Source organism: Gadus chalcogrammus, chromosome 15, assembly GCF_026213295.1.
Source record: "Gadus chalcogrammus isolate NIFS_2021 chromosome 15, NIFS_Gcha_1.0, whole genome shotgun sequence".
Classification (NCBI taxonomy): domain Eukaryota; kingdom Metazoa; phylum Chordata; class Actinopteri; order Gadiformes; family Gadidae; genus Gadus; species Gadus chalcogrammus.
In genome coordinates this window covers 28348139-28374674 of record NC_079426.1, presented here as the reverse complement: position 1 = coordinate 28374674, position 26536 = coordinate 28348139, and the positions used below count along the sequence as shown (strand labels likewise).

The 26536-nt window shown below is 44.6% G+C and overlaps 1 protein-coding gene across 3 annotated transcripts in view; it reads left to right on the top strand.

The window, feature by feature from the left end:
- Nucleotides 1–4309: 4309 nt before the first annotated feature.
- The window catches only part of abch1 (ATP-binding cassette, sub-family H, member 1), a 35321-nt gene continuing 13094 nt past the window's right edge, over nt 4310–26536 (top strand). The window contains exons 1-8 of one of the 3 annotated variants that reach the window (XM_056609520.1): nt 4310–4566; nt 6558–6694; nt 8006–8165; nt 8461–8615; nt 17307–17414; nt 22575–22668; nt 23551–23625; nt 24810–24984. In XM_056609520.1, coding sequence (XP_056465495.1) covers nt 4498–4566; nt 6558–6694; nt 8006–8165; nt 8461–8615; nt 17307–17414; nt 22575–22668; nt 23551–23625; nt 24810–24984 — 973 coding nt within the window. In that variant the 5' untranslated portion in view covers nt 4310–4497. Of the gene's footprint in view, nt 4567–5032; nt 6116–6557; nt 6695–8005; nt 8166–8460; nt 8616–17306; nt 17415–22574; nt 22669–23550; nt 23626–24809; nt 24985–26536 lie in introns of those variants that run through there. The other 2 variants (XM_056609523.1, XM_056609522.1) reach the window with 2 other exon arrangements.

Below are 26536 nucleotides of genomic sequence, written 5' to 3'. Positions count from 1 at the left end.
CGCACTTATCCCGCCTCCTGCACATGTACGTAATATCCCTCCCCTTGCAATGCCGGCGCTGGCACTGGCCGCGGGAGCAAGATGTTATTCTAACAAAAATGCATCAATCATTGTTTTATTCTTTCATTACACAATTTATTTCATTCTTATGAATAAAAAAATAATATAAATACATATATAAATCTAGCCAACTTGTCAATCAAAATTAGTCTTGTCTTGTCTCTCTAGTGGTTGTTCATTCTAAAACACTACAATATTTTGAGAATGCAAATGGTTGCAGCCTCTATAGGCTTACTGTGGCGCTGATGTGAGTACTGTATGCATGCAATACTACTACTCATAGTAATAATCAGAGAGGGTTGAGAAACAGTGGGTTGACAATCCCTTCTGGTACCTCATTTTGAAAATCCCCAAAAAATAAACTTCACATAGGACTGTCTTTCAATTTTTAATACATTGCTTTGGAGGTTTTCAATCTAACATCCCACTGGTTTGATTTTACCTAAGAGAAAAATGTTTATTTTTTAAAGCATCCACAGCAGCCATAATAATGAGATTATGAGACAATGAGAATGAAGCGGCAACAGTGTGACTGTGCAGAGTGAGAGAGATGTCTTCAATGGATGACCAGGGATTGGTGGTGGCGTTACCCAGGAAGGGCGGCTGTAGTTAACTGCAAGCAACAGAACATGAATACATGTATGTGAAGTGGAGGAAGGAGTCGAAATGAGACTTCATTAACAGATTAATGTACAGCTCAGATTTATATGGAGATAAGGTTCTTAAACAACTTGCATACAGCATAAGCAAGTAACAGAAAGTCTGGGAAGATTATTTTTTCATTATTTAAATCTACAACCTGGTTACACGTCGCGCGATAGCGCATATCATTTCATGCAAGCGAGTGTTTACTTCCTGGTTACAGGTCGCGCGATAGCACATATCATCTCATGCGATCTTAAAGAGAACTTGACGTGAACAGTTTAGGAATGCATATTCCGGGAAAACATTAGAACTCTGAAATGCTGACTAAATATAAAGCATGTTTTTATCTGTAACATTAACCTACACGGACAATAAGTAATAACTTAAAAATGAAACATAAAAGCAGACCACTACTTACTTGCCGTTGCCTGGCTGGGGGAGAAAGGTCCGTCGGAGCAGCGATGGCTTCTTGACATGTGCACGCAGGCTATATAGGCTATTCTAATGTCTTATTTTGCCCTGGCGCTCGGCATAGGCGACCTATGTGTTGGGGGCGCCCTTAATTAATTAATCGATACATTAATTAATTAATTAATTAATTATTTAATTAATTAAGATACCGTAGCACGCAGGAGTCAGGATGGTGCTCCCCCCGGGCTAAAGCCCCGGATGTTTTCAATTGCTAACGACGCGCCTGTCCTACGCACACAAACGAGTGCACTAAATATTTTAATAGTTACACAGTGAACCATAGCAGTGTAGTGCAAATGTTTCCAAATTCACAAACTTACTTTATCAGTAAATGGGCTGGTCTCCGTTGTGGCTGAAGGGGGAAATGTGAGTGCTTCCAGAATTTTCGGGGTCAAATGCACTAGTGTTGGCTCGTTCGTTCGCGAACCGGTTCGAATGACCGAGTCAACTGAGTACCGTGCAATGGTGTGCATTCCATGATGCGATTCACCGTTACCGGAAACTAGGCTGAATCGCTAACGACTCTTCCACGTTCAGTCGAGTTTCCGGTGAATCGATTCACCGGAAACTCGACTGAACTAGGAGGAGTCGTTCGTTCAGCCTGGTTTCCGGTAGCGGTAAATCGCATCATGGAATGGACCCCATTGCACGGTTCTCAGCTGAGTCAGTCAGACTAAGTGGAGTTAGTGCTACCGGAAACTCGACTGAACGAACGAACGAACGAACGATTCGCGAACTGGGTCACGGAAACGAATCATTGAATCCACCACTAAAATGCACTCCTTCGTCTCTTTTTTTTCTTCAGCGTAATTTGAATCCACCCTATGGGCGCACTACTGCCACCCTCTGCTCGTAATGCAAATTACACTTTGGCGCCAGAAAAGCACCAAACTCAATCACATCGACAGTCTGTTGTTTACAGGTCTCCCTTCGAAGGTTGAGTGCAATGTATATGTATTGTCAAATCCAAAAGTTTGATAGCTAGAAAAGTATTACAATTATTGCTTAGATATTTCATGTGAGCAATCAACTCATCATACTGAACATTTTGATCTATTGTTTCAATGATTTGATTGAGACAGCCACTCATAAACACATGGGATTACCAATAAAATGTCACTTTAATTAGATGCACGAGTGACTGGACCCTACACTCTTCCATAAGTGGGTCAAAAATGACCCATATTAGAATCAATGTGTTTTAATGCCATTTTTGTCATGAATAATCACTTGTATAATATTTTGTATTATATTTAGGACCACACAATAATTATTTCATGTTTGAAATATCTCTATTTTTCACTTTTTAACATTTTTGAAAAATAAAATTACCCAGAACAGCAATAGAAAAATGTGAACATCCACTGTCTGTCCGTCCGTCCGTCCGTCCGTCCGTCCGTCCGTCCGTCCGTATGTCTGTCTGTAACTGTCCAGTCATTGACAGTTCCTCTCTCTTTTCCCTGTTTTGCCTTCTTGTCCTCATCACTGTATGCAGTTCAGACAAACTACCTGTTTCTGGCTGTGATCATTGCACACACGTACATTGCATTTCCCACACCTATTGTTTACTTTGTGATCTTTGTTACTTGGGCAGATCTGACACCTCTTTCTCTTTGGTTGGCCCTGTCTGCTTCTTTCCTGTGGCTGGGTTGTGGCTTTTGTCACCCCAAACCTTTCCATTGCTTCAATAATCGGGGTTTGCAGTTGGGGGCATCCTTCCAGTCGACTTCTCATGTGTGGTGTGACAAGCTCCTTTGACAGCTCTTTGAGGAAGAGCCGCCGTGCATTGGTGATGCCGCTCTTGAATTCTGGGTGCTGGAGCCGAGAAAAAGGTGTAGGCATTCAGGGTGGCAATGTCAATTATGTTGTACCACAGCACCATGGGCCACCTCTGTGTTTGGCGCTTGCAGGTGTAGGTGCCAACCATCTGGTCAGTGGTGTCTACACCTCCTTTCGTCTTGTTGTAAAATGTGATTATTTCTGTTTTTTTCTTTCTGCTATATAGGATTGCTATATAGATTATTGTAAAATAATCTTCCTGAGGGGTGACACTTCTGATATAGTCTGTGTGGTCCACAGTTAATTTATTCCTGACAGCCACAGTTGATAAGAATCAAAGGTTCCCATTGATTCCATAGAAAATGCATGGGGTCATTTTTGACCCACTTATGGAAGCTTGGGGTAGTAAACAAAAAACTATAATTTCTTAAAATGTATAGAGGGTAAGTTAAAAATGTTAATGGCATTATATCAAAAACATGTTTTTTGAGGAATTCCTGGAACATGAAATGATAAGAATTTTTCATTACGAAGATATTTCAAGAAAACAACCTCACCGGGTAATTTTTGACCCACTTATGCATCTAAGGGTTAAAAAATATATGTGCTATTGGTAAGAAAATCTATAGCACACGATTCCACTATACATTGGATATTTTTTCTGTCTTTCTATGTTAATTGTTGTGCCAGAAAATATCAACGGAAACCAGTAAATCAAAAAGTGGAAGTTGAACTTTCGAAAGCAGCCTTTGTGTGTGTGTGTGTGTGTGTGTGTGTGTGTGTGTGTGTGTGTGTGTGTGTGTGTGTGTGTGTGTGTGTGTGTGTGTGTGTGTGTGTGTGTGTGTGTGTGTGTGTGTGTTGTGCGTGATTATATGTCCTGGAAAATTATTGGTCTTAAGATGTACAGTGGATAATCAGTACAGAACACAATGAGGAAAAGGGAATGTGTTGCTGGGTCTTTTAGGTATATGGCATCGAAAGGCTCCAGGCATAATAGGCCTCTCACTTTCAGAGACAGGAGAGATAACCGATCACCATACACAATCGAACAGCTAGATGGTGCCATAAAATGTTGACTTACAATGTAACTTGCCTGCAATGAGCCCTATGATCATGCATAGATGGTAGGCTATATTAGGTAGGCTGACATGAACAGATTCTGAGATGGGTATTTCGGCCATTTTGCAGCGTGTTTCCTGAATTATAATATTTTATCAACAGTCCAATTGTGTACTTTTCCCTTAATTTTACGCTTATTGTGTGTCGGCAGAAGCTGTCGTAGAACCTACGCTGTAAAAGTGATTATGGCGCCCTCTGCAGGAGATTTGCAGATGTGCCACAGGCTGCACAGTGTACAGCTAGGGCAGTGAAAATAGGGTATGAAAGAGAATTATGGTTTAACAAAAGGCACGTATAGTTCTTGATGTCTAAGACATTCGATTGGGTTGGGCTTCGAGATGCCATTATAAAAGCCTACACTGAGCGGATAAGGGACTCTCAGCAGACGGAGGGAGGCTCGACGAAGGACCCATCCCTGAGACCATGGCAGCAGAGGCAGTTGGTCCTGTTGTGACGACAGGAGCTCCCGAAAGCACCCCGATGGAAGATCTGGTAAGGGAGCTGAATGTTTCCGTTTGCTCAACACATAGGCTACAGCCCGCCCTCCGTGTGAAGGATGGTTGAGGTCTGCTTGCTGAGCGCCGCGGACACAGCATCAGCAGCACATCACTAGAGCACCACGCTATCAGCACCGCATCACTAGAGCAACACGCTATCGGCACCATATCACTAGAGCACCACACCACACCACACAGCTACCACGCTGCCGTTCAGACCTGGCGTCATCTTTATTAAAACGTCAATAGGAATTATGAAAATACCATTATTTAAATGCTCGTAACGGAGTAATGTAGGTATCCTTCTGTTTTAATACGGACGTCAATAGGAATGATGAAAATACCATTATTTAAATGCTCGTAACGGAGTAATGTAGGTATCCTTCTGTTTTAATACGGTTGAGCCAGCCTTCGTTCACACGCACGGTGGAGTTGTCGTCGAGCAGGAGGGGGAAGTGAAAGAGTGGGGGTGTGCCGCTCCACCGAGACGCTTTAAAAATAGTTTTACAGGAACATCATCAGTTTGTTTTTGGCATGAAAGGTCGGTAGTTAAAAGACGAAAAGCTCGCTAACTTGGTTGTCCTTTCCACGACATAGGTAAGATGACTTGACGATGAACTAGACTACCATGTCTGCTGATTTTAAAGCGACTGAATGGAGGATGAATCTCAGCGGTGGAGAACGGATGAAATGATCCGTTCAGTGAGGCTGTTCCTCGGAGTTGCATGGTGTTTGCTATTAACACCTGCAAGGAAGGACCGTCTCAGAGACGGTTGCGAGGCTGTAGGCACATGAGGATATTGTTGAGACCCTGGGCATTGTTCCGGAATGGACCAAGGTCCAGGACTAGGGTTCAACTACTATGACCCACCTGACATTTACACACGTTAAACAGTAGCCTATCAAATAGTCATACGCCGACTATATAGTGCTTGGGCGGTCTTACATTCTAAGGACTGGACACGAATCCAGTTATCTAGTCTCTTCACAATAGTTTTCATATAGGGAGTGGATGTGATGTGACATCAGATTAACGGATTCTGTCCTTTTAAGGCAAACGGATGGAAACGGCCCAACGCGGTCTGATCCATGGTCTCAATGGTCAGAAGGTCAGGAGAGCTGAGCGTCACACGTGTTTAGGATACACGTGACTTATTCCGATTTTTCAAAACAAGGCTTTAATAATAATAACATTATAATAAAAAATAAACATACGGAAATTAGATTAATTGGATTATATTTAGGAATCAGGACAACTATGACTCTGCAGTCACTCAAAATCATGACTATAATTTTAGTAATTTTAAAGTTAAAGTCCCCCATCTTTACATTAAAATGACTGTGTCTGGAACTTGCTGTGAAAAATCATTGCTCCATAATTCCTGACAGTGACTGATACACCTCTGAAGAACAGATTCAGAGGGTGCTGAGACCAACCATTGATGGCTGTGTTGTGTGCCCTCCAATTAAGCTGAGCTCATCAGTGCTTTGCTAGAACAGAGGTTTCAGGTGTTCTACTTTCACAAGATTATTTCCACGACATGGTAAAGAACCCAAAATACACTTCTGCTAGTGTCATAATGTCTCACTTGTTGTAATGTTACAGGCCTCACTTGTAGAAACAGTTAGTTTACCCAAGTAAAAGTTCAAAACATGTTTTTTACCCAAACACACATAATAGAGAACACCACAATAATGAATACAAATACACATTTCTCATACTCGGCCTGTGTTTCTACCTTGTGTATGTTGCTGAGCAACTGTTGCCAGCAGTTATTACACCGTTACTCTGTTGATTTATTTTAAGACTTAGTCACTCTTTAAGTTACAGTGTGTTCAACTAGAAACTGTCTTGTACGCAGTACAATAGTAACAAAAAAAATGCATTTAAAAGCAATTTTCCTTTTAAACTGCAGCTCCAGTGATTGTCTGGATCCTTGCCAGGCCTATATCGTTTCTAAAGCTTCTCTGTCTATGGTGAACCAGGGTAATAAGATGATGGACGCCGAGGCCTCTGCAGAGCCTGAGCTACAGATGGCCATCAAGTGTCGTGACGTCTGCCGGTCCTACGGCAAACTGAAGGTCATCAGCAACATGGACCTGACTGTTCCACAGGGACAAATGTAAGTGGATGTGTTTGTTTGTTTGTTTGTGGGCATGTGTGCGTTGATGGGTGGGTGGTGGACAGTGAAGGAGAGGGGGTATGGGGGTCCTCCCCTATATCATTTTGAATTTGGTAGATTTGATTTCCTGTATTCTGGTGCATTTTGGGGATGGCCACTACCGATGAATTAATTCCATTCATAGCCTACATCCCATGACAAACTTACACTGCATATACAGACCTACTTTATGGCCATTCCATCAGCTATTGCTATTTGACCCATGCTTGTTATTCTGATATTGAGTCAAATCATGATCACGGTGCTATAGCGTCCATTTTTTGTGAGTCTCAAGGTCTATTTCAAATGCAGTTAGAAATATCGGACACTGCTTCATTTTGTTTATATGTTACAGGCCGAAAGACAAAATTGATATGTAACTTACTTGCTCCTTTTATGTATAACATTGCTTGGGGAGACAAATTATTCCACTGAAATAGTCGGAAAGTGCTATTACAAATCTCTGCTTTTAGCTCTCTGCTATTTAGAAATATAAAAATCAATGCCATTATTCGGGGCGCACAAAATTGCGACCTGAAGTCGAATTTACATGCGCCAATGAAAAGCTGTCTGCTTGATAGACAGCAAAAAGTTTGAGAGCTCACATAGACGACTGACTTGAAGGAGGGCTTTATCTCGAATGACCATTAACCAGCCTAGCCCAAACAATTGACGTTCAGACGCATTTCAATGGTTGGCAAGGCAAGTACGGTCTATCACACAATTAAACGAGGATAAACGCTATGTCTTTTTCTGGATTTATTTAGTATTTGTAGGGGCTTTTGCTCGTCTTCACTCTACACCTAAATCTCCTAGATTGCTGTTTCAAACATAATCCATGGTAGAGTTAGGGTAGGTCTTGACAAGATTGGTGTGGAAATGCTTCGTTCACAGGTAGCTGTGCTCACAGGTAAGGCAATGTCCATAACCTGAACAGCTCATGGAATACGTCTTTGAATGATTCAATGATCTTTGTGAGTTCCACAATATTAGAGGGTATCTGTTCACCAGATGTTGACATAAGAGCCAGATATAAATGTATAAAGTCTCTGCAAAATTGCAAAATTATTTAAAAAAAATCCTAATACGACAAGGGTGGCCAATGGGACGGCCGTGGTTCAGTCTAGGGTGGCCACGGCCACCCCTGGCCACCCCCTAGATCTGCCACTGTGTGTGTGTGTGTGTGTATGTTTGTGCGCGTTGGTGTTTGTCAATGCAAAAGTCCTTCTATCGTGATTTTAGCAAGTGATGGACCACCCATTGTGTTTGTAGTTATGGCCTGTTGGGGCCCAGTGGATGTGGGAAGACCACGCTGTTAAAATGTATCGTAGGAACTCTGAAGATCTCCCGGGGCCACATCAGTGTTCTGGGAAAACCTCCTTCCTTTCCTGGTCATGAAGTTCCTGGCAGGATGGTTGGATACATGCCACAGGTAAACAGCCTGTCAGCAACTCTTTCAACTCGTTCATTTGACAGGCCGTCTTGTTTTACATATTCCTATTCATGTAGTTGACTAATATACTATTTACATTAGCGATGTATTCATCAAATTCATTAATTAAGAAAATCATTGTAATTTAATCCACCTGAATGCAGGGAGCCTCTCACAGTGATGACAGATTTAGCTATCATAACTTCTACCACATTACTGCTACATTACTGTTTCTAATAGTTCCTTCAATTTAGGTAAAAATAACCAGGAATATTTCTGCCAATCTTTTTCTCAGGATTTGGCGCTGTATAACGAGTTCACAATCAGTGACACACTCACATTCTTTGGACGCATTCACGGACTGACCTCCAAGGAGACCCAGGCCCGCATGGACTTCCTGGTGGACTTCCTGGACCTACCTCAGAAGTGCAGGCTGGTCCGAAATCTCAGGTAGGAAGACATAAGGACACAGCAAAAAAAGAACATAGCAGGAGTGTAAGAAAACCTTGATAGTAATGTTATTAGGGGTCCAAGCCAACAGGTTGGATCCCTATTGTTTTTGTAAGGATTTTTCTTTTTATTATTATTATACTTCCTACCAAGAAAGTGGTACCACAGCCCAAACCGTAAATGGTGCAGACAGGCCAATTGCATGACTAGATCCAGGTCAGTGAAGACTATGCAGACGACAAAATCCAGACACGCCGGTCACTAGGTGGCGCTATACCAAGGGAAAATGCGTTTGGGACTATAACTTCCACACCGAACCTCCCACAGTCAAAAACTTGTACCCACATATTCACTGGTGTCTGCTGCATCTTTTGGCATAGGCCACGCCCATTTCCATCACAATTTTTATTTCGCAAAATCGCGAAGACCGCTAAACTGCCTTTTCCCTAATCCTCCCACATTTTTGGACAAATTGACACAAAACTTTGCACACGACATCTTCAGACGCACACGAAAATAAATCAATGAACACTTTCTTGATCCGACCCTCAATTACGAAACGGTAGCGTTTTGAATATTTGTTTATTAGATACGTTTTACGTCGAAACGCAAAAATTAAAAAATACCAAAATGAGACATCGGATCAAGTCCAAATTTGAGACACATGTCGGTGCTACCCTTAATGACGTTAATCGAAATATTCCGCCATTAGGGGGCGCAATAAACGAGGAAATTGTATATCTTCTAACTGGCCCAAGGAATGTTCTTCAAACTCAAGGGAAACCTTCAAGGGATAATCCCGAGTCTATATAGAAAATATGGCCAAGAATTATCAATGTGGGCGGGAGTTATTTGGCAAAGGAAAATTGTCTTTGGAAATTTTCGCCACAAGGGGGCGCAAAAAAACTACGAAATAATATATCTCCTAACTGGCCAATGGAATGTTCTGAAAACGCGTTTTGGGCTATAACTCCCACAACGAAGCTCCCACAGTCAAAACCTTTATATCCACAGATTCACTGGAGTCAGTTGCATCTTTTGGCATAGGCCAAGCCCATTTGTTTTGAACACATGCTTCGCGTTGTGCCGGCGAAATGCACATTTCTTGGACCCCTGCATAACTGCTTGCAGTTCTAGTTATCGTTCTTAATCTCAATTATGTATATTAATATATAGAATTTTTAGTAATTTCAAGTGTGCTTTGTATTTTTGGATGTTGAATCCTAGCAACTATTTGATATTTACAAATGCTGGGGCTGGATGTGTTATGGAACAGAAAGTGGGGACCCAAGTGCTGAACACAGGAAGGCAGAGACGGAGTAAAGGGAACAGGATTTACCTTATTGGTCCGAATATAAGGCGACCCTGATTATAAGACGACCCCCCCGTTTTCAACACAAACATTTAGAAAAAAAGATTTGCAGACCAGATTTGCGCTGACTGTTGGCATCTTTGAGACGTTGTTTTTGTGCTCGCCATCTTCTTACGTTACACTCCGTGACCCCGAACTTCTTGGCAGCTTGGCAGTTGTTACTTGACTCTGCCTTATTGACAACCATTATTTTAAAATTGGCATCATAGCTCCTCCGCTGTTGTTGATTGACCTGACCCAATTGTTTCTAAATGGTCAGCCTGTCTTTCCATCTTTAAACACCGGAAACGGGCTGGTTGTTAAGGACGCTGGACTACTTCTTCCCGGAACCAATATTTGGCGCCACCTGGGGCCGTGAATGTGTATTGACATTTAAAAGGAGAGGCGAAGAAGATAAGCTGCACTCTGAATACTAGACCCCAGATATAAGACGACCCGACTTTTCCGGACCTATTTCGAGGGGAAAAAAGGCTGTCTTATATTCAGACCAATACGGTATTGGTAGGCAGGCGGGTAGTCAGACAGGCAGGGGTCCAGTAAAAGGCAGGCAGTCAGGCAGGCAAGGACTCGACGACAGGCGGGTAGTCAGGCAGGCAGGGGTCCAGTAACAGTCAGGCAGGCAAGGACTCGACGACAGGCGGGTAGTCAGGCAGGCAGGGGTTCGGTGGCAGGGGGAGAACTAGAGAGGAGGAGAGATGGTTACCAAGGGGTCAGGCTAGAGGCAGATATTCAAGAATGCTGGTAGGACCGATGCTAACTGGGTAGACGTAACGACGAACTGGCGCCGGCTGATGGGAGATCCCCGGCTGAAGTAGGGAATGGCGATTGGTGATTGTAGACTGGTGTGTCAGGAGAAGGACCACTGACGTCAAGTAGCCACTAGATGGAGGTAGTGGGCCGCGTAGCGTGACGCGGCGTGACAGTACCCCCCCCCTCTACGGACGCCTCTCGGCCAACACCAGACAGATGATCTTCATGGAAGTCCCGGACGAGCGAGGCATCCAGGATACTATTCCGGGGAACCCAGGAGCGCTCCTCAGGACCGTACCCCTCCCTGTTGACGAGGTACTGGTGACCCCGGCCGCAGCGTCGTACTTTCAGGAGGCGACGGACTGTCCACGCCGGGTGGTTGTCGATGACCCTGGGTGGAGGTGGGGGCGGAGCGGGGGGAGACAACGGGCTGGTGTAGACGGGCTTGACCTGGGAGACGTGGAAGGTCGGATGTATACGGACGGATGGGGGAAGACGGAGACAAATGGCACAGGGGTTGATATTAGTCTCAATTTCAAAAGGTCCAATAAAACGGGGGGAGATCTTTGGAGAAATTCCCTTCAAGGGAAGATCCTTCGCCGGAAGCCACACCCTCTGTCCGGGGGCGTACTGCGGAGCAGGTAGACGGTGCTTATTGGCCTGCAGTTGGGAGCGGGAGGATGCACGGAGCAGCGCAGCGCGTGTGCGCTTCCAAGTGCGCCAGCACCTGCGCATGTGGGCCTGGACCGACAGGACTGAGATCTCCTCCTCAAATTCGGGGAACAGGGGTGGTTGGTAGCCCAGCGAGGCCATGAACGGGGATAAGCCGGAGGATGCGTTGACCAGCGTGTTGTGGGCATACCCGACCCAGGGAAGCTGAGAGTTCCAGGAAGCGGGACTGGCGTGAGAGAAACAGCGGAGCGCTGCCTCCATCTCCTGGTTGGCCCGCTCCGATTGTCCATTGGACTGGGGGTGGAATCCGGAGGAAAGGCTGGTTGTGGCCCCTAGAACCGCACAGAACGCGCGCCACACCTGTATGGAGTCAGAACAGTCTCATTATTAATGAATGCACAGAGAAGGATTCACAAATGTATTTTGTGATTTATATATAAATTACTCTCTTCTCACAAATACATTTCAATGCACACACAAATGGATATCGGCATGTATAAATGTAAAATAAATCCATAAACAAAAATAAGTTTCACAAACATATTTCTGATCCACACACAAATATGTCTTGTTTTAAATAAAGGTAATATAAATCCATAAATATATTAATTTAAAAAAGATTTGCAATTTTCATCAAAAATGTATTTGGATGTTGTTACATTTATGTACAAACTGTTAAACTTGAATTTACAAGACGCTTTTCATTTGTGAGCTTGTTTGCATTTGTGTGTGAAACTGTCTGCATTTATGTGTGGATTTTTGAGACTCTCCTGACGTCGCTAGATTCACAAATGCATTTTTTTCAACAAGGAAGTCTCTGTAGCCAATCAGATGCCTCCCTCGTTTTCAGTCAACCACATGACTGCTGTGACTGGGTTTTTACGTCGGTGCCGTTTACTACTTTAACGGCACCGATAATCCCAAAACCCAGTCGAAATTAGATGGAAAAAGTGTCGTGACGCAGCATTTACTTCTTCACCACCTAGAGATTGTTATGTACGATCATTCAAAAAACCATGTTCTTTCCGATAGAGTAGACATTTGACAGAGAACCGGGAGGCTCGGAGGCTGGACTCAGGGGTCGGAACTGCAGCCATGTGATTGGCTGAAAACGAGGGAGGCATCTGATTGGCTACAGAGACTTCCTTGTTGAAAAAAATGCATTTGTGAATCTAGCGACGTCAGGAGAGTCTCAAAAATCCACACATAAATGCAGACAGTTTCACAAACAAATGCAAACAAGCTCACAAATGAAAAGCGTCTTGTAAATTCAAGTTTAACAGTTTGTACATAAATGTAACAACATCCAAATACATTTTTGATGAAAATTGCAAATCTTTTTTAAATTAATATATTTATGGATTTATATTACCTTTATTTAAAACAAGACATATTTGTGTGTGGATCAGAAATATGTTTGTGAAACTTATTTTTGTTTATGGATTTATTTTACATTTATACATGCCGATATCCATTTGTGTGTGCATTGAAATGTATTTGTGAGAAGAGAGTAATTTATATATAAATCACAAAATACATTTGTGAATCCTTCTCTGTGCATTCATTAATAATGAGACTGTTCTGACTCCATACACCTGAGAGGTTAACTGGGGGCCCCTGTCCGAAACGATGTCCGCAGGAATGCCATGAAGGCGGAACACGTGCCTGACCAGGAGATCCGCAGTCTCTCTTGAGGAGGGGAGCTTGGGAAGCGCGATGAAGCGTGCAGCCTTCGAAAAGCGGTCGATCACTGTGAGGATGGTGGTCTTGCCCTCGGACGTGGGCAGACTGGTGACGAAATCCAGGGAGATGTGAGACCAAGGTCGGCTAGGAATGGATAGAGGTCGAAGCAGAACAGAACGGGGACGAGTGGAGGTCTTATTCCGAGCACAGGTTGCACACACAGCAATGAACGCACGGACGTCCGCATCCATGGATGACCACCAGAATCGCCGGCGGATGAAGTCCAGTGTGCGGGTGATTCCTGGGTGGCAGGTAAGCTTGGAAGAATGGGCCCAGAGCAGTATCCTGGACCGTACAGCGTCTGGGACGAACAGGCGATTCGGAGGACCGGAACCGGGCTCTGGCTGCTGCCTCTGTGCCAAGCGTACCGCGGACTCAATCTCCCAGGTGAGTGTGGCGATCCGACAAACGGGGGGCAGGATGTTTTCGGGATCAGTACAGGGGTCTTCGGGGGAGTACAGGCGGGACAGGGCATCCGGCTTACCATTCTGGGAACCGGGACGGTTGGTGAGGGAGAAATTGAATCGACCAACGAATAAGGCCCACTTGGCCTGTAGAGAATACAATATCTTAGCCGACTGAATGTAAGCCAGGTTACGGTGGTCGGTCCAGACTATAAACGGGTGGTCCGCGCCCTCCGGCAAATGTCGCCACTCCTCCAAGGCGAGTTTGACAGCCAAAAGCTCGTGGTTACCGAGGTCGTGGTTTCCCTCCAGCGGGGACAGCCGGCGGGAGAAGAAGGCACAGGGGTGGTGGTGTGGTCGGAGGTAGAGCGCTGGGAGAGGGCCGCGCCCACTCCGGTGTCAGAAGAGTCGGCCTTCACCACAAACTGGAGTGCGGGATCGGTTTGCACGAGGATGGGCGCAGAAACGAATCGCTTCTTGAGGTCCCGAAATGCGGTCTCAGCCTCCGGAGTCCACGAGAAAGAGCTCTTGGTAGAGGTCAGGGCTGTGAGAGGTGCCACGACTTGACTTTAGCCTCGTATGAACCGTCAATAAAAATTAGCGAATCCCAAGAACTGCTGCAGTCTCTTACGGGTTGAGGGGGAGGGCCACTCGGGCACCGCAGAGACCTTGGAGGGATCCATCCTTATCTGGCCCTGACCGATTATGTAGCCAAGGAAGGAGACGGATGACACGTGGAAGTCGCACTTCTCCGCCTTGACATAAAGTCGATTCTCCATCAATCGCTGTAGAACCTGCCGGTTGGAACCCGGTGCTCCTCCACAGATCTCGAGAAGATGTCGTCGGTGTAAACAAACACGGAGCGGTTCAACATGTCCCGGAGGACATCATTGACCAGGGACTGGAAGACAGTGGGGGCGTTGGTGAGACCGAAGGGCATAACCAGGTTCTCGAAGTGGCCCAAAGTTGTGTTGAACGCGGCCTTCCACTCGTCTCCCTCCCGGATGCGGACCAAGTGGTATGCGTTGCGGAGATCAAGCTTGGTGAAGACCACGGCTCCGTGGAGGGGAATGAAGGTGGAATTAATAAGGGGCAAGGGATACTTGTTCTTCACTGTGATATTGTTCAATCCACGGTAGTCGATGCAGGGACGAAGCGAGCCATCCTTCTTCCCCACAAAGAAGAACCCCGCTCCTACCGGTGAAGAGGATGGGCGGATGATCCCAGCGGTGAGGGATTCCCCGATGTACTCCTCCATAGACTCGCTCGGGCCGAGAAAGATTGAACAGGCGACTCCCAGGGAGAGGAGCCTCGGAAAGGAGGTCGATGGCGCAGTCATTAGGACAGTGGGGGGGCAAGGACAAGGCGTGGGATTTACTGAACACCTCCCCAAGGTGGTGGTATTCCTCTGGAACGGGGGATAGGTTAGGAGGTGCGGCGGCAGACTCGAGCTCTGGCGCCCGAGGTGACTGGGCGGACCGCAAACACTGGGACAGGCAGTTTGTACTCCAGGACATTACACGACCTGTTCCCCAATCGATCTGGGGGTTGTGTGTCTTAAGCCAGGGGTAACCCAAAAAAACGACCGGGGAGAAGGGGCTGGTAATGACCAGAAGAGAGATGGACTCGTGGTGATTCCCTGAAACAAGTAGGCTTACCGGAACGGTACGGTGTTCCGGTGAGTGTCCTCCCGTCTAGCTCCTTGGTCTCGATTGGGAGGTCAAGCGGAACAGTGTCGATCTTCAATAGAAGAACCAACTCCCGATCAATAAAACTCTCGTCAGCTCCGGAGTCCAGGAGGATAGAGAGCGGGAGGGCTTGATCCTGCCACAGGAGTACAGCTTCCAGGAGGGGACGGGAGACCGAGGGATTACAGCAGCGGCTCGCCAGGATCCTTCGGGTTCCTGGCAAGCCCGTTCTTTTCCCGAAAGAGAGGGGCAGCCTGACCGAAGATGGCCCGAAAGACCACAGTAAAGGCAGGAACCGGAGCGCATATGGCGTTCGCTCTCCTCGGGGGAGAGATGCGTGCGTCCGATTTGCATGGGCTTGGGAGAGAGTCCCCGCTCGCGGCGGGGTGGAGCGAAAGTCGAAGGAGAGGGCCGAGGTGTTGCAGATGGCTCGAACAAGTGCGTGGAGAATGGGCGTAAACCTTTCTCTGTGCCGTTCGCGCAAACGATCGTCAAATTGAATGGAGTGAGCGATCAACTCATCCAGATCTGCGGATTCCTCCGAGAAGTCAGCTGGTCCTTGATGTCATCGGAGAGCGCACTTAGAAAAAGCCCCTGCAGGGCATCCTCGTTCCAGCCGCTCTCAGCCGCAAGGGTGCAGAACTCAACCACGAAGAAGGCGACGCTGCGGGATCCCTGGCGAAGACGCAGAAGACGCTGAGAGGCCTCCTTTCCCCGGACTGGGTGATCGAAAACCTCTTCGGTGAAGGCGGAATAGTCAAAACTCACCTTGGAACAACGTTCCCACACGGCCGCCATCCAGGCGAGTGCCTCACCTCGCAAGGAGCCGATCAGGTAGGCGATCCGTGACTTATCGGTGGGGTAGGTCTGGGGCTGTAGTTTGAAAACCAAGGAGCACTGAAGGAGGAAAGACCGACAGGATCCCAGGTCTCCTTCCTAGCGTTCTGCAGAAGGGATGAACGGCTGCCGGGAAGAAGCCACTGGACCAGGAACTGAGAATGATGGTTCCGGAGAGACGGGGCGCTGGGAGCGTACTGCAGTGGTCAACTCGCGGAGGTTGGAAGTAATCTCCTGCAGGATCTGGTCATGCTGACCCGGGAGAGTCCCTTGATGGGAGATCACCTGGCATAATGCCTCTGTGTCCGCTGGGTACATGTTGGCCAGTTCGTACTGTTATGGAACAGAACGTGGGGACCCAAGTGCTGAACACAGGAAGGCAGAGACGGAGTAAAGGGAACTGGATTTATTGGTAGGCAGGCGGGTAGTCAGATAGGCAGGGGTCCAGTAACAGGCAGGTAGTCAGGCAGGAAGGACTCGACGACAGGCGGGTAGTCAGGCAGGCAGGGGTCCAGTAACAGGCAGGCAGTCAGGCAGGCAAGGACTTCACGACAGGCGGGTAGTCAGGCAGGCAGGGGTCCAGTAACAGGCAGGCAGTCAGGCAGGCAAGGACTCGACGACAGGCGGGTAGTCAGGCAGGCAGGGTTTCGGAGGCAGGGGGAGAACTAGAGAGGAGGAGAGATGGTTACCAAGGGGTCAGGCTAGAGGCAGATATTCAAGAATGCTGGTAGGACCGATACTAAGTGGGTAGACGTAACAACGAACTGGCGCCGGCTGATAGGAGATCCCCGGCTGAAGTAGGGAATGGTGATTGGTGATTGTAGACTGGTGTGTCAGGAGGAGGACGCTGTTTTACAAACTTTCAAAACTGGAGGTTAAATGTGGTTCAACGCTAAAGTGGTCATCCAGCAAAATATTAAATTGTGTCCCCTTGGACCATAACTTAAAACGAATAATAATAATACAAATAAACTATACTATACTTGTTTTCTGGATGCTGTTGCCAGGCATGTTTTGACTAATTAGAAGGAATCCAAATTGGAAGTTGCTTCCCTTAATGAATAAGGCTTGTTGTGTGTCCTGCTGTAATCTCTGTGTGTTTGTTTGTTTGTTTGTTTGTTTGTTTGTTTGTTTGTTTGTTTGTTTGTTTGTTTGTTTGTTTGTGTGTGTGTGTGTGTGTGTTTGTGTGTGTGTGTGTGTGTGTGTGTGTGTGTGTGTGTTTCAGTGGAGGCCAGAGGAGGAGGGTGTCCCTCGGAGCTGCTCTGCTACAGAACCCACAGCTTCTAATTCTGGATGAGCCCACAGTGGGAGTGGACCCTGTGTTAAGAGCCAGGTATCAACACACACGCACGCACGCATGCACGCACACAAACACACACACACACACACACACAGACACACACACACTCGCACGCAAACACCAAAAGTTATGTATAAATATTAGGGGTGAAACGGATCAGTGTGTCCACGGTTCGGTTCAGATAACCGTTTTGGGCCTCGGTTTAGGATACGGTTCGGATTAGGATCATGTCCGTGATAGTAAATAGGCTGACTTTTTTTTGACGGAGGGTTTGGGGGAGAAACACAAAAATGAATGAGACCCACAGGCTATTTGCAATGTGTTAATTGACTGCAATCAGACAACTTGCAAGGCTTTTTTGTGCAATAAATGTTCCCCTAAATGCATTTGAAAACATGGTGCACTGAGTGTAACATGTAAGGGATAACGGCCGACGAGGCTTAGAACTCTGGCGACGAGCGCAGCATGAAGCCAGAGTTGCCTCTACCTGTCCATTATTTCCATCGAACCGGTCGACCTCGAAGGCCGTTATCCCGATTATCACACGTTTGTATTTATCTCCCGTATATTTAGAATATAATTGTATCAATTACTTTCTTTAAATTTAGGAATCGTGCGCTTGAAAAGCCCAGTTTGTTTTGAACGCTGACAGGATGAAGGGAGGGGCGGGAAAAGTCTCATTGGCTCGGGCAGCACTGGAGAGAATGCATTCCGCTGGGTCCTAAACACCCTTTGTATCGGACGTAGGCTACAGTAGGCAAAATACGCTACATAAGGCAATGCCTTCATGAAACCGAAATCCGTGGATCTCCAGAATGCTCCGAACTGTGGTAAACGAACCGAACGGATTCGGATACAATTCGAATCCGCTGCAGGCCTAATAAATATAGACTCACATATACAGCGGACTCACATATACAGTGAGTTTATGTGCAGTCTGCGAATAAAGAGCAGACCCAGGGGTACCTCCAGGTGTGCAGCTGCCATCAGCCCCAAAGGGTTCGTGATAGACCGTCAGGCAGAGCCTGACTCTCATCGTGGCCGAGTCTAGGCAAAGCCCCAAGTAGACCAGCCAACGGCTGGATACCATCTTTACCAAGTTGATGGCGTGATCCAAGAAGGAGAGATGATTTATCACTGTCACATATCGCAGCTGATAGGAAGTAAATCTGTGCCATCGGATTTTGAAAATAAAAAGCCTTTGAATTATAAGCACTGTATATTTATGCATTGAAATAACGCATCTGGATTTTTTGCCTCTGAATTTAACTCTTAAATATTTTCAACGTCCCCAAATTCAACATGCCAAATTCAGCTGCAAAATTCCATGTCGAAAATTCAGTGTTCATATCCGGGGACCCAAGGAAGAGCAATCGATCCTAGATGCTAGATCGCGGACAAGCAAGGAGAGCGGGAATAAGAGCGTCACTCGATTCTTCTTTCTTGATACAAACGTAAATTCTAACCAGCATTTTACACAGTAGCCTATTATAGGACATTTTCAAAGGTAAATTAACGTCATTAAACACTGACCGTAGCTTTTTTTGGGGAGAGAAGCAACGGTGGTGGACCTTACTAAACGCCCTTTCCATTGTATCGGTCTGTAAAATGCTAATCAAATCAAATCAAATGTATTTATTGAGCACATTTAATAACAAGGTGAGGGGGGGATCTTTTATTTTATTTATGTTTTTGTTATAATGCACACCGTTTTTTTGTTTTTTTTACTGCAGTATGAAGTAAACGAGTAACTAATGACTGTATGTGAAGTGTGTGTGTGATTGCAGTGACTTGGCTGGATTTACATGCAACGTAAGAGTAATTGTAGTGTGTCAAGGAATCCAATTTATTAGGGCACCAATTTGGGGCAATCCACCGAGGTCACTTTGCCTACGTTTGATGTGATGCTGGGGCAATCTGTGATGTGATGCTGAAGCCCGCTGCCCACTGTGAAACGAGAGCGCAGAGCCGACAGTATTGCACAACTGAAGCGGCAGCAGCCTGTAGTTCCAGTGGAAGCATGGCGTGCCTCGGGAAGAGGCGCTCGACAGCAACCTGCTTTTAATTTCTCATCCCTATATCTGTATCATGTCACTCGGTGCGGAATAGTGTTGGCTCTGTGCGCTCGTTGCGCTCTTGTTATGCCACCACAGAGGCATATCAACTGTTTTGCTACATCCACTTAACTTGCATCTGGAGTCACAAAAAGAATACCCCCAATCCGAGTGATCGATGATGATACAAACGTTAAGTTTCAAGCTCTGGCATGTTTCCGCACGTGAACGACTTCATGCCGGTCTATGCTTCAAACTCGTGCATGTTGCAGAAAATGTGCAACAGCGCCCCTTAGGGTCACACTTTTCGGTGGCTTCTCTCTCCATAAAAAGCTACAATCAGTGTTTAATGACGTTGATTTACCTTTGAGCATTTCCTATTATATGCTACTGTGTAAAATGCTGTTTAGAATTAACGTTTGTATCAAGAAAGAAAGAACCAGCGAGTGACGCAATTATTCTCGCTCTCCTTGCTTGACCGCAATCTAGCATCTAGGATCGATTGCTCTTCCTGGTGTCCCCGGATGTTAACACTAAATTTTCAGACTTTAAATTTTGCAGCTGAATTTGGCATGGTGATTTGTGGACGTTGAAAATATTAACGTTGAATTCTTTAATTTTCAATATTTTATTTTGATTTTTTTATCAATGAAAAATAAAGCTGAATATGAATTATTGAGTTAAATTCAGAGGCAAAAAATCCAGTTACGTTATTTCAATGCATAAATATTCAGTGCTTAGAATTCAATGGCTTTTTATTTTCAAAATCCGATCGCACAGATTTACTTCTATACAGCTGCCTCTGAGTGGCTCAGGATAAGCAGATTGTCGAGATAAAAAATAAAATAAAAATCCCTTAAAGGGATACTTCACCGGTGGATATATGAAGGTTATATGAAATAAATAATTCTATGAATAATAAATGTGCAAAAAAAATGAAATCGGTTCATCCTTGCCTGATAAAAGGCAGAAAGAGTCTCTGGCTCAAAAGTAAGAAATCCTCAAACTACCACAGGAGCATTGCGCCCGCTGCACCGCCTGCCTGTTTACGTTTGGAGGGGGAAGGACCCATGGTCCTAGCGCGAGTGGTAGCACGAGCAAACTTCGTGAAAACATATCCCCGTGATATGTTGACTAGCTTCGACTTCTGCCCTTGTTTTTTCAAACGCATCATTTGTATATTACTGTACAGCATAAAAACATTAGCCAGTTACAGAAGCTCAGCATATCAAGTATTTGTACTCAACCTTTTCTCCCCAGTTGAAATAATTGTTTATCTTAAACAGTAGGCCTACTTTAGTATAACAGCACTTGGGTTAGTAAACAAATCACAACAACTAACATGAATTAGAAGTTTTATTCAAGATTTTTTTTTAAACTATTTACAAAAATAAAACGTGTAGGGTGCGTTTGCTAGAGTCAAAATAGTCACAGCTCATCTTGAGCATAAATCTACTGTCTCCTGGTAGCCACGGTACTGCCCATCTTGTGCTGGGTAATTAGCTCTGATGGCCTGGACAGCACAGGAAGCCGATACTGCCTAAGAATGAAAGAGAACAACATTAGCAAAGCAAAATAAAAATTATGCCTTGAGTAACCAGTACAGCATTAAACAGACTTCAAGCCAATAAGTTCGACTACTTTCGGATAACTACATTGTCACGTTCCCCGGGACTCAAAACTATTGTAGCCAATGTGTTAGTAAAAAAACACTTACTCTATGCTCAGACGTCTGTTTCTCCCAGCGGTCTTTGGCTGGCGTTTCCAGTTCACTTTCTGGTTCCGGAAATATACCCAATATATATCTCTTCTGGTACCCAATACCCAACTGTTCAGATAAGGCGTAAAGCCTGGGTGAGAGATTACACATTATGGCAGATGTGTGTAAGTCCTCGCCAGATTCAGCCATTTCTTCTTGAAGAAATTGGCATTGCTGAAATTCGCTGCAGCACAGGGACTCTGTGTTAGTGTCTATTGGCTAACAGAGCAAACCGGCGCACTCTGGCTCCTCGTCCTCGGCAACAGGCAAGGCTTGTTCAGCTGCAGCCGCAGCAGCCTCCTCCTCTATTTGTGTCAATTCTTCCTGGCTGTTTTCTTGCTCATACTAATAGCCCTGAATGTCCAAATCCAACAATAGATTTTCAAAATCCACTTCGGCTGTTTCAAATTGCAAATTTGTTCTTGCGGTGAAGAAACATGGCGGACATTGTGGCGGTCATCTCGTATGCGAGCTCCCGACCCCCCTCATTCGTTATTGTTGGGCTCACAAATTTGCGGAACCAGTGGTTAGTAGTCCTCGGCCCTTCTGCAAGGCAAAGTTCTCCCGAGATGACGTCAAACGCGTCATCTGACGTAATCTCGGGAGAAAATTTGATCAGGAAAGCTGGGCCAAGGGAAGACTGGGTTAGGCTGAGTGAAAAAAAAACGTATTTTTTACATTGCAATAGCGATTTTATAATAATAGAACGCCAGTTCTGAATGGGTGAAGTATCCCTTTAATGCCTAATGCCACACTATGAGGAGGTGAGCGGCCCCACCACCACCTCCACACACTATGAGGAGGTGAGCGGCCCCACCACCACCTCCACACACTATGAGGAGGTGAGCGGCCCCACCACCACCTCCACACACTATGAGGAGGTGAGCGGCCTATATGAATAACAATGATTCATATCCCTGCCCATGAAAGCAAGCGGAGAAACCTCCTGTGAGCCTTGAGAATAGGGACGTGGACGCGAGCATACTAACAATTGCCCCTCTCACACAGTTCTCACACTCTTGGAGTGTGAGAATGCTGCTTCTTTCTACAACTGCTTCTTTCTACATAGTATAATAGGTACCCAGTAGATAATAACTACCTTATAAATTCTCCCTAATTTCCTCGCAAATGTCTTGATTATTGCTCAGTGGGTCATTCTTACCCTGTACTAATGGAATAGGTACCCAGTAGTTAAATAATTACTACCTTAATAAACACTCAGAGAGTTACAATCTCAGTACCGATCAGCTGTCATCTGAAGACGATTTAGCTTTTTATAAGCTTTGATATATGTTTATAGAGATTTGCCGAAATGTCTTCTGGACCTACTAGATCCCAAGTTGGGTGATATGTAATGATGTGTGTTTGTTATGGTTGCAGGATCTGGCAGCATCTGGTGGAGATAGTAAAGACGGGAAAGGTGTCGGTCATCATCACAACACACTACATAGAGGAGGCCCGTCAAGCTAATGTGGTTAGTTAGCGGCATACTGCCATAGTACCAGACCCATTCTACTGCCTGACCCACTCTACTACCAGGCCCATCCTACTATCAGACCCATCCTACTACCAGACCCATCCTACTATCAGACCCATCCTACTCCCAGACCCATCCTACTACCAGACCCACTCTACTACCAGACCCATTCTACTGCCAGACCCATCCTACTACCAGACCCATTCTACTGCCAGACCCATCCTACTACCAGACCCATCCTACTGCCAGACCCCCTCTACTATCAGACCCATCCTACAACCAGACCCATCCTACTACCAGACCCATCCTACTGCCAGACCCCCTCTACTATCAGACCCATCCTACTACCAGACCCATCCTACTGCCAGACCCCCTCTACTATCAGACCCATCCTACTATCAGACCCATCCTACTGCCAGACCCCCTCTACTATCAGATCCATTCTACTACCAGACCCATCCTACTAGCAGACCCACTCTACTACCAGACCCAATCTACTACCAGACCCATCCTACTGCCAGACCCATTCTACTGCCAGACCCATTCTAGTCCCAGACCTATTCTATTAGGTTTGGGCGATATACATTATTCAAACTGTTAAAACCTCTCCCCAAACCCCAATTTCTTTGCTGAGACCTTTAGAGGCTGACTGGAACCATTCTACTGAGACCTTCAGAGGCTGCCTGGTACCTGATGTTTTTTGTTAGACAAGATTTCAATCTAGTCTAAAGGCCACCACAACTTCACGGCTATCCTCAAGCTCTGGGAAACTGGGGTTTGAATACTCTTAGGCAGAGCCACCTCTCCATGGAACTCACCTCTCTTGACCTCTTTAAAGATTTGATTTACTTGAAAGACTCACTCTTGTTGTCTCTGCAGGTTGGTCTTATGAGGAACGGCCGTTTGCTGGCAGAAGGAAATCCACAGGAAGTGATGCATCAGCTCAATGCATCCGTGAGTAAAGATTTAAACTCTCAGATGAAATCCAAAGATTAAAGCAACAATGGTTTTACAATTGTATTGTTTATATCAGGGGTTTTCAAAGTGTGAGAGAGTGAGCCCCCCCTAAGAGAAAAAAATTCAGCTGAGCCCCCCCCCCCACCACATTTTTTTTTTTCTAAAGACCTGTGTTTTGAAAGCTATCTTAATTATTTTACACATTTTAAACATCTCTGATCATAATTTTAAAACATTTGAAACATATTTTTTAAACATTTGAAACATACTTTTTAAACATTTTAAACATATTTCTGAGACATTAAAACATCTTTGTGCGTTTTTAAACACATTTCTTAACACAATTTAACCTTTTTTAAATACATTTGAACATCTTAATCTGTGTAAACTGCCAGATCTGCTTTTTCAGTCCAGAGATTCGCCTATTCGGCGGGGTTTGTTTACCGGCGTTGTTATGGTGACCTAAATTATTATAAGCAACTGAAAACGATGCCGGTTTGAAACTAAAACTGTGATTCTGAAAAAAGTATAAATGCTATCAAAATTCCGTTTCGATAGTATTGAAGATACAAGTGTGTAGATTTGTTTAATGGTTTGAACGATGGTAAACGGTTGAAAAATGAATGAGTTACGATGTCTAGAAGTAGGTGTATCAGAATGGGCTGACGTCTTCAATGAAAACAGCTGGAAACGAAGCGGTACGAAACTAAAACTGTGATTCTGAAGGAATTTTAAATGATATCGAAATTCTGTTTAGATATTATTGAAGATACAAGTGTGTAGATTTGTTAAATGGTTTGCACGAAGATAAACGGTTGAAAATCGATTTAGTTAGGTTACTTCTACAGTTGAAGTACGATTGATGATTTGAATCATCGACTTTCAGGTTTTTCTTCGGGTTTATTTTTTTCTCACGTCGCGCCCCCCCTGAAGAACTCTGGCGCCCCCCAGGGGGGGCGCCCCCCACAGTTTGAAAACCAATGGTTTATATTATTATTGCATTCAGTCCTTTATGTTGCTTCTTTATTTTTTAGTGTGGGTCAAAAGTTAGTTGTGACTGGGCATCTCTTTTTACTTCAAGGGCACTTCAACACTGTAAGGTCATTGCAATTTCTGTCTCAATTTGGAATTATTTACTAAATATAATATTTGTGTTTGGTCCCCATCTCGCCCATTGGCAGACGTTGGAGCACGCCTTCCTCCAGCTCTGTGAGACGTCAGACCTGATGGACTCAAAGCAGGGCAGCAGGCAGCAGGGGGAAAGCAAACATTCACTTGAGAGCGGACAGGACGAGAGCCGACCCATTCTTAGCGTAGGACCAGGAGGAACACCAGAGGACATACCTAAACATGCTGGTAACAATTTAAATCAGTTGGGAAGATGTTTTACAGGCCATAGGTTTGATTTAAAGATACAAAAATATATCTTTATCTATCTATAGATACAGATATATATTTGTCAATAGTTGATTCACTCATTCGCTTTGAGCTGTGCTTGATCTCCAAATACCATTTTTTATTGTTACGTTTAATTTATATTTTTTTATATAACTTGTAAATCTAATCACAAATGATATCAATTGTAAGATATGTATTGTCCTTATCATCACATTTTGTTCAAACATGTATAATCATCCTAAAAGAAGGTTAGCCTTCAATTTAGTTAAAGTGACTTGAAAGGGGAAAATACTCTTTCTCCTAATCACATTGTTTAGTATACTAGTATTAACTAGTATATAAAAAATATATATATTAAGCAACAGTCAAACTAATTGTAAAAATAAAGAACAGATAGCAATCCTTAAATATTGAAATGAACAGAAATGTAGCTACATTTATCTAGACTGCCTTATTTCTGATATTCAGTGGTCAATATTATCAAATTTCAAACTTATGTGGAATAGCAGAGACAAGGGTATAAGGCGACGAGCCTTAAATACAAACAATCCTCAAGCCTCATTAGATACTGAATACTGATGATAAAAACAAATTTATTTTGACGATTTCAGTTTTGACAGAGAGCTGTCTCAGAATTTGCTAGTTTTGGTTTTAAAAAATGCAAGGCTTGTAAGAATTGATTGCTCTCTGCATTAGAGAAGCATCTTGTAGAATGTAGAGGCATCTGGTGGAATCAAACACTGAGATTAAATTTATGCTATGTCCAAGAAGCTTGACCATCTCTCAGATGAGCATATCAAAATAAACCACTGCCCAGATGGAGCTACACACACACACACACACACACACACACACACACACACACACACACACACACACACACACACACACACACACACACACACACACACACACACACACACACACACACACACACTTATACATATACAAACACACATACACACCATGGCGTTATACTATAAGCATCTGCAAAGCTTAACCCCATCTTTGATGTGTACTTTAGAAATAAAGTATTGGCCAGACAGAGCTCCACACATCCACACACACCAGGCACACGCACAGTGAGCTTCTACAAGCTGGTTGGCAGACACTGGTAAAAACAGGCCCGTCAAGGCCAATTTCTGTCTTACTTTACTAACAGTGAGAAAATGGCATAGACTACTATGTTGTCGATCAAATTAGAAATATTACCACACATAAAACCAAAATAAATATGCTTTGGGCCCTTCAATGCCCCTTTACAGTCATAACCGCTATCTTACTTGTAAACTATGACCTACCGTTATACAGACTAAATAACATATTTATTATGCAAATTTATATGAATTGTGTGTTGATAATGAAAATGAAAGATTCATTAATTTATACAATTGACAAATATATCAAGAAGACTTATCACTTCACACTTGTCAACTTAATGCTGCCGTAGACAAGGACATCATTTTGGTAGTAACTTCTCCCGAAATACAGTCCAGTACAGGCGATCGCA